The 14,167-nt window shown below is 33.7% G+C and overlaps 1 protein-coding gene across 1 annotated transcript; it reads right to left on the reverse strand.

Moving 5' to 3' along the window:
• Positions 1-1,390: 1,390 nt before the first annotated feature.
• LOC126778516 (sprouty-related, EVH1 domain-containing protein 1) lies at positions 1,391-13,408 on the reverse strand. The gene is made up of 12 exons (XM_050502150.1): positions 13,227-13,408; positions 10,713-10,828; positions 9,281-9,381; positions 7,884-8,049; positions 7,278-7,366; positions 6,565-6,706; positions 6,305-6,381; positions 5,881-5,980; positions 5,192-5,276; positions 4,102-4,213; positions 3,547-3,638; positions 1,391-3,011 (listed from the first exon to the last, which is right to left on the reverse strand). The coding sequence occupies exons 1-12, from the start codon at positions 13,244-13,246 to the stop codon at positions 2,882-2,884; spliced, it is 1,230 nt and encodes a 409-aa protein (XP_050358107.1). The 5' UTR covers positions 13,247-13,408; the 3' UTR covers positions 1,391-2,881.
• Between the last annotated feature and the right edge of the window lie 759 nt (positions 13,409-14,167).

Below are 14,167 nucleotides of genomic sequence, written 5' to 3' on the forward strand. Positions count from 1 at the left end.
CGATGGCTATGATAATTTATATCTAAGATGTCATATAGCAGTCTGAAGGATATTCTTAAATTTGTCAGCACGGCCTTTAGAGAATAACTCCTCTCATAAGTTATCTCGGCGTCATGAAATTTAATAAAATTTAAAGACAACCAAAACGTCAAATATGATGAATATTAGAAAATAATACAATTTATATATTGTACGATTATTTATTTATATATCAATACTATCATATATATATCATCATTTAAACAACCATCTGGTGTCAGCCACCAACCACATACATAAACTTTGGTTTTAATTTAAATGTTGATTCACCTCTTATAATATACTAAAACATTGATACTCTTATTAGAAATACAATCTACAGATAGATAATAGTCTCTTTAAATTTCTATTTAACAAATTTAAAAACATTAAAGTAAAGTTTTGAGAATTTTTTCATATGCATTTAAAAATCAGTTAAAATACTTATATTTTATTAAATCCTTACCATTCTTGGATTTTAAAGCAGAGTAACGGTGACGAAATCGTTTCAGATATTTCATTATTGTTGGGTGCCCCACGCTGGAGTCAGTATTGGTTTGTCATCAGTTTACGATCCTGACCTTCGTGGAATCTATACCACATTACACATGGTATAAAAGCAACAAAGCAATATAAAAAATCAACAACGATTTTCGTAAGTGAGCCCTATCCCACAAAAACAGTGATGATTTTATATATTTATTAGAAATTTATTCTATAATTATTGTTAATAATGTTTAATAATATCGAGTGTGTGACATCCAATGTTTTAAAATCTGAAACAAATTCGTGCCTTATTCATAATTCATACAAAACACCTTGGTCATTTTTTTTACAAATGAATACGTAAAAAATCTTGTGAACTACTAAATTATACAATAACAGACTAGATTAGAACAGAGAGAATGTTAGCAATAAATATTCGTGAATATCCTTATTCTATAATGAAATACATGTAAAATCCACATGAACATTTAATATGATAAAATTTCAACAGATTAACTAGATTTAATCCTAACCGTACATTCATTATTAATAATCGTTAAAAAGTTTAAAATTTCAGTAAGTATTATGAACGTATAAATTTGTGCTTTTGATCAATCATTAAATATTAATATTAAAAAAATCTTAAACTGAATAAATTAAAGCTTAAGCCTAAACCATTCAACGATTAAAAATTATGAATGTACATTCTATATAACACTAATTATATACGATTATATTTGTTTAAAGTGACATTACGATTAATTAAGATAAATATATCATATTTGAGTTAAATTTGAAACACTTTTAAAAACAAACAAAAAAAAAAGATCCAATTTTTTTTTATAAGGTAACATTTATACCCGTAAACAAATCAGATCTTTAAAAATTAAATTTAAATTTGTGTTTGTACAAAATTATTATAAAATCTACCATCAAATATGTTACATCAAAAAAATACTATATATAAGAACACACAAATTTTATTAATAATACTGACTGAACTTGGTCTAGTGCATTGAAATTATTAATAATTGAACTCACATATATGATGGTAGATAAAAAATTGTAGTGTCATTATAACATCAGCGAGATATGTAACTTATATACAGTAGAATCTTAATTATCTGGATGTTTATTGTCCAGAAATAATTTATAAAGAAAAAACAAAACACAAGTTTTGTTATGCTATAAATAAGATATTGAAAAGTATGTATATCTAATATTATAAAAAAAAAGTTGTTAGAATATATATTATACATATATGTTTATTTTATAGCAAACTCATTAGTCCGGATTACCAAGACTCTACCATATTATCTAAATAGAATTTACAAAAATTGTAAACAATACATTTATAACCAGATATATAACAATAAAAACAAATGCTGGAAAATACAAAACATTGGAAGACCCAATTATTTTATGAAATTAACATTTAAAAAATCAATTTTTTTTAAAAGATTAAATATGGCACTACATACAATTAAATGCCCTTTGAACCATGGCGAGTTAGACAACCTTTAAGTTATAGCATAGTTATCAAATTTCTCATATACTGGCAACACAGTTAAAAACATATTCGATTTCATTTATTTTTGTATAAAAGTTGTAAATAACTAGTATAGCATTCTAAATTGTTTAGCATGCCAATTAATCAAGACCCCAACAAGTGTTGTCATTAAAAAAAAATGATCCAACACTCCACAAAGATTATAAATATCTTTTAAGCACATCATTTTTAAAACATCTTATATTTTTAATTGTTAAAAGTTTGTTAAGAATTATTATTTGTACTAAAAACAGTTTTTGTTAAATAAGTAAAAACTTTAATTGATATTTTTATTTTATTAACAGTTTATTCTAGGTCCTTGATTTCTTTTAGAAACTTTTAGGATTAGTGATTTAAACGCAAGTTGGAATTCGTTATTTTATAGCCACTATTATATAATAAAATATGTTTCATAAATATATCATTATTTCCATATACATAATACTTTTTTAAGCAAATTAACATTTTCAAAATGTCATTCTTACATTACAACTCGGTATAAATACTGAATTCAATAAGATAATATGAAAAACTCTTATAATATGGAAAATTTTAAAACACCTCTTTTACATTTAATATTCATACACATATTCCACAAATTGGAATTCCTGAAATCATTTTATAAATAACGACAATTAATTGCAGTTGGATTTCCATTTATCTGCTTATTTCTTCAATTGCTCACTCCACGTTAACAATCCTTACTCCTTCATTGGTGTTATCACTGAGTCACTTATGTCACAAGCACTTAATACTTCAGCAGTTTTTGCTCGGATGATACTTTTAATTTAGTCACATATTCGTTTCATCGATATGTGACGGTGAATCCTATTTGGGCTGTGGAGAGTGGACACCTCCAGTGAGATTGAACGCTTTTGCTGTCCGGTGAATGCACTTCAGAGGCATGTAGCACCAGAGACAGGGAACTAGCAGGCTCAGAAGTGTTATACCGACCCAACTGCGAATAAAATTATTATAAGGTGTTAATATCATTTAATTCATCAAATTGCATTTTACTAGTATCTCAACAAGTTATCAAAGTTTAATAGCGTGTCTATTTGTTTTTTTTCCCCATGACAGTTCTTCATTTACTGAATAATGCTAATATACCAATGCGCAAGTGTTAAATATGCACATACTTGTATGGGACTTTGTACAATTTGATGTCAGCCCAAAGAGTTTGGAACAAATTTGTAAATTTGGTTGGTGGTGATTCTTACCCTTTACACAGGAACACAAAAATACAAACTATATTGATGATTTGAATACATATGTGGCATATAATTTTAGTGAAATTCGACACATGCAGGTTTCCTTACGGAGTTTACTTTCAACGTCAAGCAATAGATGAATTATAAACACAAAATAAGGACATGAAAATTCAGTGGCGCTTGGCCGGGTTAGAAGCCACGATCATCGGTTAAGAATCACGCGATCTAACCACTATGCGATCTCGGCCCACCAAGTAAAGCTTAATATATAATACTATTTACCGTTTAGCACAACTATCAGTGGGAGGGCCACAGGTGCAAGGATGCATAGCGAAATCCCCTTCAGAGTCGGACATACAGTGATACAGCATACACTGAAAAAATTATTTATTTCAATTATTAATTATGAAACTAACTATAATATCCTGGGACATTTTTCACACAAGGCCATCTGATATACTACATATACTACTTTTCTTTTGTAAATATATAATTATATAGATAATTACACCCAGACTCAGGACAAACAGACATGGTCATGCACACAAATGTCTGTCCTGGGTGGGAATCGAACCCACAACCTTCGGCGTGAAAGGCAATTATCTACCAACAGCGCCAACCGGCTCGTCAAGCTCGTCACTAACTGCAATATAATTGTTATGTCATAAAAAAGGAGTTAATTATATAGTGTATTATTTTAAATTCAATTTAGGATTCGAGGTACCATGTCTATGTACTTAGTAAGAAATAAGGAAAGGTCAATTACTAATTATTCCTAATTAAATTTAGAATATTCCAATACATTTTGACTAATTAAAATTATATGAAACAAGATACCTGAGCGCATTTAATGCATGAAACACAGTCGATACAAGATCGAAAGCAGTCCGGTGCAAACTTACAAGCGCCTCTCCTATTTGCACTTTCCAAATACCACTCTTGACAGTATCTGAAATCAAAAAAAAAAAAACAATACAGTAAACTAGTTTTCGCTTACGTATTAGGAGAAGAGAGCTCGGGTATAAGGAAAAAAAAAGTAGCCTGTGGAGTATATATATATATATATATATATATATATATATCCTTTCAGTTCCAAAATCAGTTCAGTGGTATAGCAGTTACTTTCGCATTTATAATATTAATATAGATAATACTGATTAATATTAATCTTAGCAACGAGTTACAATATAGTAGTGAGATGTATCCTAGTTAGCAAAGACCAGTTAGTTAGTCAGTTCTCTCAAGACGGTTTGGAGCTAATTCCATCGAGGTGCTCAAGCACTGGCTGGTTGATGTGGCTGAACTTTATACAACATGATAAAATAAAGAGGCGGATGCGCTTAATCATCACGTGTGTTAAGTACAATGTGTTTCGCGTCCATTTATATTTCTCAACACAACACATGCATTTCCTCATGATGTTTTATTTCAACGCAGCCATGATAATGATATTTCATTACCATCTTTAAGAAACAGTTAGAAACGCCAATATGCAATATCTGAAAAAATTGCTTGTTAACGGTATAAACAATGAACCGATAAATTAAAAAAAATGCTATCAATTATTTATATTTAATATAGATGTGTAACTAATAAATAGTCTAACTCGTAATCCATATTCACCACCATTAGTGCATGTTAAAAGCAACTAATCGTCTCGTCTTAGCACGGGTAGATAAGGCAAATGTATTTTCGTTAGGATTTGCGTAAAATTCTTTCTTAGTGAGTGTTTACGTCGGGGGTACTCCTTCCCCGACAAATTTCAGTCAGTTCAGTTTCAGTTAAAGTCAATCGGGCGGAAGGTTTAGTAATATGTAATAATATGTAACTAATAAAAAGTCTAGATCTACCGTAAGGGCGAGAGGTAGCTTTATACAATATCTTGTTAAACGACGATTCAAAAGTTCGATTTAATTATAAACCTCACCTGCACTTCACTCTCGCTTGGAAAGTCTCCGTGTGCTTCTTTGGTAACGGCGGGGCGCCACTGTAGCCGCATTTCTTTAACGATCCTTTAAAAAGCAAAAAAAAAAAAAACATTTTTAATATTATTCATTGGTTCCGTTACAGCCTGTGAATGTCCCACAGCTGGGCTAAAGGCCTCCTCCCTTTTTTTGAGAAGGTTTGGAGCTTATTCCACCACGTTGCTTCAGTCCGGGTTGGTGGAATACACATGTGGCAGAATTTCAGTGAAATTAGACATATGCAGGTTTCCTCACGATGTTTTCTTTCACCGTAAAGAACGAGTTGAATTATAATCACAAACTTAATTGGTTACTCGGATGAAAAAAAAAAATTAAATTCCCTAGATTTTTATAAAGTTTACTACGGTGGTTTTATTAGTATTTAGTGGTATAGGTGTGAGGATTCTGTGTAAGCCTGTCTGGGTAGGTTTCACTTATCAGACATTCTACTGCTAAACAGCAATACTTAGTATCGTCGTGTTCCGGTTTTAAGGGTGAGTGAGTCAGTGTAACTCATAACATAATTGTTCCTAAGTTTGGTAGCGCATTGGCGTTGTAAGGAACTGTTAACATTTCTCACATCGCCAATGGACGGTGGTGACCACTATCAGGTAAACAAACAAAAAAATCTTATATAATTTGAGTCGTTTACCGGAGTCACGCTTCAACAGCGGCGGCTTGGTGTTGGGCGAAGACTTCTCCGAGCTGATCACGCCGCCCGGCCCCACTTGCGGATACGTATACTCGTGGACCTGGAAGGTACATAAGGACAGTTTATAGTAATCCCATGACTAGGCAAGGGAATCTCGTCTTTTAAGAGTAAAAATAACTTAATTCAGGATGCATGTGTCTAATTTCATCGAAATTCTGCCACATGTGTATTCCACCAACCTGCATTGAAGCAGCGTGGTGGAATAAGCTCCAAACCTTCTCCTCAAAAAGGGAGAGGATGCCTTAGCCCAGCAGTGGGACATTTACAGGCTGTTACTTACTTACTTAATAGATAGGACCTCTCAATGACGTCACTGTATACATGTAGTATATTTATAATTTATATATATTATATAAATACTCACAGCTGACAGATGGACATAGGGACAGCGGTCTGTATCAGAATCGTCTAATTTGTCGTCATACGGCAGGTTCAGGGATTCTGTAATAAAATGATTCGTAATATAATATAAAATTTTGAATATATTAAGTAAGTAAATTAAATATTTCTATTTGGATTTTGAGGCTTGACAATTTTTTTTTTGTTTTATTTCATTAGCGTGATTGTTTTTCTGACGCTACACGATATAATTTAGTCGAGGCTGGATGCAGTCAGTACACATACCGCTGAGCGGGTGGTGCGCGTGGTGCGGCAGCGTGATGGCGGACAGGATGGGCGTCTGCGACAGCTCCTGGCGGCGGCTGGCGCTCGACTTCTCCGAGCTGGAGCGCGAGTCCGGCACCGGCAGCACCTCGAAGTAGATGGGCTGCGCACGCACACATACTTTTAAATTGCGTATACATAAGTAGTTACGTAACAAATGTTTATAGTACATATTTAACCTAGCAGAGCTGTTATGAGCCATTAGAATAGGTTAAATGCATTATAACTGTTAATATGAACACCAGAACCTTTCATAAACCGCCACGCTACATAATGTAATATAGCGAGAGATACTTCACTGGTGGAAGAGCTTTGTGGAAGCCCGTCTGGGTAGGTACCACCCACTCATCAGATATTCTACCACAAAACAGCAGTACTTGGTATTGTTGTTTCGATTTGAAGGTTGAGTGAGCCAGTGTAATTACAGGCACAAGGGACATAACATCTTAGTTCCCAAGGTTGGGGGCGCATTGGTGATGTAAGCGATGGTTAACATTTTTTACAATGACAATGTCTATGTTGGCGACCACTTACCATCAGAATCAAAAAGATAAGAGAGAGGGAGGAAAAGTGAGAAGTAAAAATTATAAGTGTGGTGTGCACTTTTAATTTGTAATTCTAACTGTATGGCATGTTGGTGATCCTAAATAAATAGAGAATAAATCATCACTTACTTCGAAGATGTTTTCTTCATCATCCTCCTTCGGTTTCGCCTCAGTGTTCTTCTCTTCGTAACCATACATCGTCGGCCAGGCACCTAGACCTGTTAATATAACAAAAATTTACATACTTTATATAATTATAATAATGTCCTCCAGACCGATTTCGGCCACGGCGGCCAATCTCAAGAGAGATTAGCCAACTACGCAGGAGATGTTATAGTGCACAAGTGTGTGCGCAAACACAGGTGCACTCTCTATTCCCGAACTCTTATAATCCGATGGGACGGCAATCCGACACGACCGGAAAGAGTTCAGGCGCAGGACCAACGGCTTTACGTGCTTTCCGAGGCACGGGAGTGAACACACTTCTAACTTCCACTCTACTTACTGAAAATTTTCTGACAGAAAAACCCAATAACATTTTATTGGCCCGACCTGGGAATTGAACTCAGGACCTCCGGATCTGCGGCCTTACATCAAGCCACTAGACCAACGAGGCAGTCATAATTATAATAACGCGCAGTATATACCGAAACTATTTTATGATATTCGATCGACATAAGAAAAAATCGGGGCATGCCGCGAAAATATCTTGATTTATGATTATAATAAACTCACGGTACAAGTCGTTGACAGCAATTCGGACGCCCTTGTCGAAGGCCCTCGCGTCTGCCGCGGTTTGGAATGTCAATCCGAATTTCTTCTCGTCCGAGACCCAGTGGTGGAAGGTCGGCATGACTTTGTGGTACTGGAAGTCATCTTTGACCGTGCAATCGAGGACGAGCTGAAGTTAATTATTATAATTATCTATTTAAAAGAACATATCAGGACATTATTTCGAATAAATTAATATGTAATAATAATGTCCTCCAGACCGATTTCGGCCACGGCGACCAATCTCGAGAGAGATTAGCCAACTGCGCAGGAGATGTTATAGTGCAAAGTGTGCAAGCACAGGTGCTTATTTACTCCATATATCGTAAAATCTTACTACCTTTATTCAATTATTATACTTAATAATGGTCCACTTAAGCCGACGATTGAATGTTTAACCCCTTAACTGTCAATCATTTTTACACGCCCAAAAAATATTGGCGTACGGGGATATGGGCCACCTAAGGTTAAGTGGTCACCACTGCGAATAGACATTGGCGATGCAAGAAATATTAACTATTCCTTACATCGCCAACGCACCACCAATCTTGGGATCCAAGATTTTATGTTTTTTTTTATTATAGAATACGTAATTGATTGATTGATTGATTGACGTAGGCGGACGAGCATATGGGCCACCTGATGGTAAGTGGTCACCACTGCCCATAGATATTGGTGATGTAAGAAATATTAACCACTCCTTACATCGCCAACGCACCACCAACCTTGGGATCGAAAATGCTATGTCCCTTGTGCCTGTAGATATACTGTAATGTTTTAGGATATGTACGTAATGTATGTCAGTTACTTTATTCCACTCTAACTTTCCAATGGCGGAACAGATTTAGATGTTGGTGCATCATTAGATTCCTTACATCATCAGTGACATTGGTTATAAATTCATTCAGACCAGAGGTGTTTTCAATTGTTTTTGTGTCTAATATGACTTTTTTTTAATTATAATACAATTTTTCTACAGACGTGCGTCAGTGCCTTGGGTTATATTTGGTTCCTTAATTTGTATTAAATGTTTGATCTGATCTTAAAAATACAAAAACTAAATAACTATTATATCGTACTCATTACATTGGTGAATGTAAGCATTTATGTTACATAGATTTTAGATTAAAAACTTGTTGATTGATTGAAGTTGATTTTCAGTTGAAAGGGTGATTGAGCCCGTGTATAGGCACAAAGGTCATAATACCTTAGTTCCTAATGTGGGTGGGGCATCGACGATGTGATCAGTATTTCTTCCGATCTATGGGAGCTGATCACGTACCATCAGTTGTCCATCCGCCTACCAACGATATATATAAAAACTGGCTACTGCTCAACAAAGAAAGGTTTATAAGACTTACAGTATTATCGCTGATACGCCTTCCATGTATGTAGTACTCGGTATGAGATACGCTTGTGCTTGTCTGCGTCTGAGTTGGGTCACCGTTGATATCTCCACTACCTGTTATACATCAATCATAGTTGATAGCTGTTGAGGTCCCAATTCTGAATAGTCTTGGATTGGATTGGATTGGTCCTGCGCTACCAGTCGTAACGGACTGCTGTGCAATCGGATTATTAGTGTAACCTAACAGAGTTCGCACATACGCTCGTTGCGTTGGCTCACTTAAGATGGTAAAAATACAGCACTTAACAGGCTGTAGGATAACTATTAAGACTTTTAAAGAGAATTAACTGCTGATTAGTAGCTGTTCCTGAGGTCCTGGTCAGGTCAATGAAAATTTAGCTCCAAATATATATTTGACCACTGCTTACATTTGGAGTTGTTGTGAAAACTAACTGAAATTTATTATATTTGAAAAAAAAATAATTCTTTACTAAATCGTCTAATACATAATTAAATATGATTAAGATTGCAATTTAAAGTCCTAAAAAAAGAAAAAAACATTCCAATTTTTATAATTGGAATAAAAAACCTAATTTTTATCAGCTTATTTGTGTTTATTATTCATCTCGTACTTGGTGGTGAAGGAAAATATCGTGAGTAATTTCAGATGACATTCTGACACATGATAAATGGAACAGCTTAGTTAAATAATATCGAAATCTTTTCTTTATGAGGCCTTTGCCTAGGACATTTAGTTTTTTTTTTTAATTTATTATAATAAATATTTGGAGCATAAGTGTTAAATTTTTCTTCTAACAACAATGTATACATATTAACAGTGGGGCTATTCTTAATTAGCCTTAATCAAATGGGTCTCGAGCATCGTGGTTTTCCCCAAACTCGGACATTTCCTCCGCGACATTTATTTGTGCCTAAAAGGCCAAGGTCTCGACTCAGTTGTTTTATTTTTATATTTAATGTCGTACGGGCTTGCTTGACCGCAAGCACAACAGGAGGCGACATGTTAAATACATTACATTTAACATCAATCTACGACTTCCCTTGTATAATATGAAATCTGTATTTATTAGACATAAGTATTTGATGTCACATGACGAAAGAAATCGCTTGGACTCGAAACTAATGCTTTTTTTTTAATTCAGGTGGTGAGTACAAACAGTTTAGAATGAATCGTGAAGATTTTGACGTCGACTAAAATAATTTAATCTAAAATTACAGACATGGCAACACTATTGGTTACTGCAATTAAGTTCCAAGACTTATCGGAATTTAAGTTGGAAATAAAGCAATTTACAATGATGCTCCTTCGCCACTTAATACTCAAATAAAATAATACAAGTTTGCATGTAATTGATTAAGTTACTATGTGAAGTCGGAATATTATTTATTGCACACAAATTATAATAATAATTAGATATATTTACCTGGTCCGCGTCGGCACACCATAACATCAGCGAGGCCGCCACCACCCAAAGCCATCCATCCCCCCGTGCCTTCGTCTCGACACATGACCTGCGCTCGGACGCGCACCAGATAGTCACTACACAAAAAAAAACTTTTTTCCAAATGGCCAGCATCTGTGTTGCAATAAGATCAATGCTACCAAGAAGAGGCACAAAGAAGAGCGGTAGAGCGGTTCAATATTTAATTTAAAAAAAAAAATGTTTTAAGTTTCAAGGTCGCGTTTCACGTTCACGTTATTTCATGTAACGTATAAGTAAAACGTTCCTGACGCTAAGATTTCATGTAATCACTGCACGAATTAAATTTATTTGTATAAATAATGTTCTGGAAATGTCATCTATAATGATTGGTTGCAAAAGTTTATAATGAAAAATCACATTGCAATAAATCCAGTTTATATGAATATTTTAAAAAAAAAGTTGCCAGATACATTAATATGAGTTGAATAAAAATGTAATGATACTATTAATTATAAATAATTTTAAGTAGCAACTACAAAAAGTCTTTCATTGTAATGAGGAATTAAGAACAAGTGCATCAGAATGTAACAATCGAGCATAATTTGTTATTTCCTGTCTTCGGCGATTAACTAATTAAACTTGTAAAGAACTTTACAGTCATGTAAGCCTAGTATTTCTGTTAAGGCAGTTATTTTTGTTATAAGAAAATTGTAATTTAAATTTTAAATGTGTTATGTGCATACAAGTCATGTTGTCCCGTTTCTTTGTTATTTAAAAAAGTCTTAGATACATACATATGACATTTAAAATAACTTATCGCTGGCTGAAATCCTACTTTAAAGGCTTTGGCAATTTTTTCATCGTAAGTTAAGCAAATATATGTCATATAATTAATATTATACATTTTAGGTTACAGCTTTCCTCATATTTTCATCGACAGTATTATATAAATTGAACGTTTTTGATAGTGTTTTGCAAGCTCAGAACCTTTGTTTAAATTAACACATATAAACATTGTTTAGCAGATAATTAGTTAAGCAATACTCTGTCTTTTTCTTTCACGTAAAAATTCAATAACGATAGAAAGAGCACAAGTTGTGTTTAACTAAGCAGCTGTTAAGCAACATTTATAAGGCCTTTATATTACATGATGATCCAATATAAAATAATCATACAAACTCATGAATATATTTTAAATGCCTTATGTATATCTAAATAATATATGTTACCCTAGTACATTTCAAAATCATTAGCTCCTCAACAAAAAATAGTTAAATGATTCAAGAAGTGCATTTAACATAAGAATAATTATAGTATAGTTAAAATTGTATCATAATTCGCTTTGCCTTTGTCCCATCTGTTTGCATATCATGCACTGTTTTTCTATACTGTCTTTTTTATATATATCAAGTCATCATAGCCATACAGTTGATTTCCATTTATACATAATAATAGGACATTTTATTTCTCATAAGTTATGACACAATATTAAATTGATATATTAGTATAAAAACAAAATTATAATATCTTAATAAAAATTAGACATACCTTTTTTCAGACATCTTAATTCATTTTAAATTTAAAGCTAACCTTCACTTTAATCTGTGACATTTTTTAACTAACCAATTTTATATTCAACCCATGAGCTAATGAGATCTTTCATTGTTGCTTTTTGGGCTATACATTGTTCAGACTTTATTACCCACATTCATTCTTGGAATTAGTATGACAAGTACTTGAAATACTAATTTGCAATGCAAACGCTTGGTTTTATTCATTTTAAGAAAATAGGGATTATGAATTTTATTTTTTTAAATTGCATTTTAGTATATTTTCAGGATAATTCATTTTCGCCCTTTATTCAAAAGAATATTTTTTATATGTTAATTAAGACAATAATCATTGTAAAGCTTGTCACAAGATACTGCAATTTATTATGCATGGTAAAACCTGGTTATTATAATATAAGGAGATATAATATGATGACATTTAATTATTAATTTAATTTATAATTCATAATCTGGATCAAAATTATAGACTACCACTATTCACTTTTATTTGAAAAAAGAATAGTCATCAATACCGTAATGATATGAAATAGAAAATTAAACCAGTTCATTCATTTTTTTATCAATTCATAGAATACAGCACGTAAATATACAGCTTAGTGAAACCGCTATGTAATTCATTGAGTGAAACAGCTCCGTTCGAGCTAGCTTCAAATGACCCCGAAAGTAGTACTTTATTGTGAATGAACGTCAAGTCATTGATTATACTTATACACCACACGGGGTGACCTAAGGGCGGCGGTCGCATATCAAGGATTCCATACATGCTAGCTTGTAAATCACTTTTGGGTAAAACCTAAGTTTAAATATTCCAAGCTAAGTCTATTAGATGACTAAAAACAGTATAGCACATTCAGCGAGCTCCGAAAATGGCCGGGGTAGGGCCCTACCTAGGTAGAGCAGGACGAAACACGTACTTCCAAAATTGTGTTACAGGTAAACTTACTTTTCAGAGGCCTCGGTCATGATTTGAGATTGCAAACACTCTAACTTCCAAACGCCACTTCACAGATTTCACCATTTTTAAGACGTAAATACATCAGATTCACTTGAAAACCGTCCTTAATTCGGCCCTTTGTTGGGCCTCAGTACGCTTGCGTCAATAAAACAGTCCGGGCGGGTTATTCAATGAACGCAGCGTGAGCGAGCGACAGGTGGCGCGGATGTCGTGCAGTATCTATGAAACTCGCTTCACTATTGGCTTGTTACGTCGTAGCTCCAATATCCACCAATCACAGATCAGTATCTTTGTAACAGCCAATGACGTTTTTAATGGCGGATGAATAGATTTAGGCGGTTAATTTGAATGATTTGACATTTTCTACAAGATACAACTGCACTGTGGAATTATTACATTCGACGTATAATTCAACTTGAATTAATTGAATGTAATGCAATATTTTAACAATTTATATCAGCTTTATTTAACACTGAGCACAAGAATGGATATTTCACGCCGGTAACGAACGATATTCCCCAACTAGGTCACCTCGACCTCGAGAGTTTGACTGTTACTGAATGAAAATTTCGCTATGGGTACCCGTTTTCTCGTTCATGCATTGGACCATTGAAAAATATATAGGTCAAATCATTGCAGTGTGCCCTATTTTCAAGGAGCTCGCACCATTCACAGTCGCCTAGCGGACCTACGATTCTATTTATAGATGGTCTATATTTGGGCAGGTCATTCGTATAACGTAAATGCAAGCCTTTATAAAGTAGGTTACCTGATTTTACAAAGTTAATAGGCGGTACAGTGACGTCATAGCCAGCTATGACGTCAGCCATTCTGACTTCGTGTAATGGTATATAGAAGCATAGCATAGAAGTTTGTATAATGAATTTGTTAAGGAAATAAAATCTTATGTTTAGTATAAAGTATATATA

The sequence above is a fragment of the Nymphalis io genome, chromosome 26 (assembly GCF_905147045.1).
Source record: "Nymphalis io chromosome 26, ilAglIoxx1.1, whole genome shotgun sequence".
Lineage (NCBI taxonomy): Eukaryota > Metazoa > Arthropoda > Insecta > Lepidoptera > Nymphalidae > Nymphalis > Nymphalis io.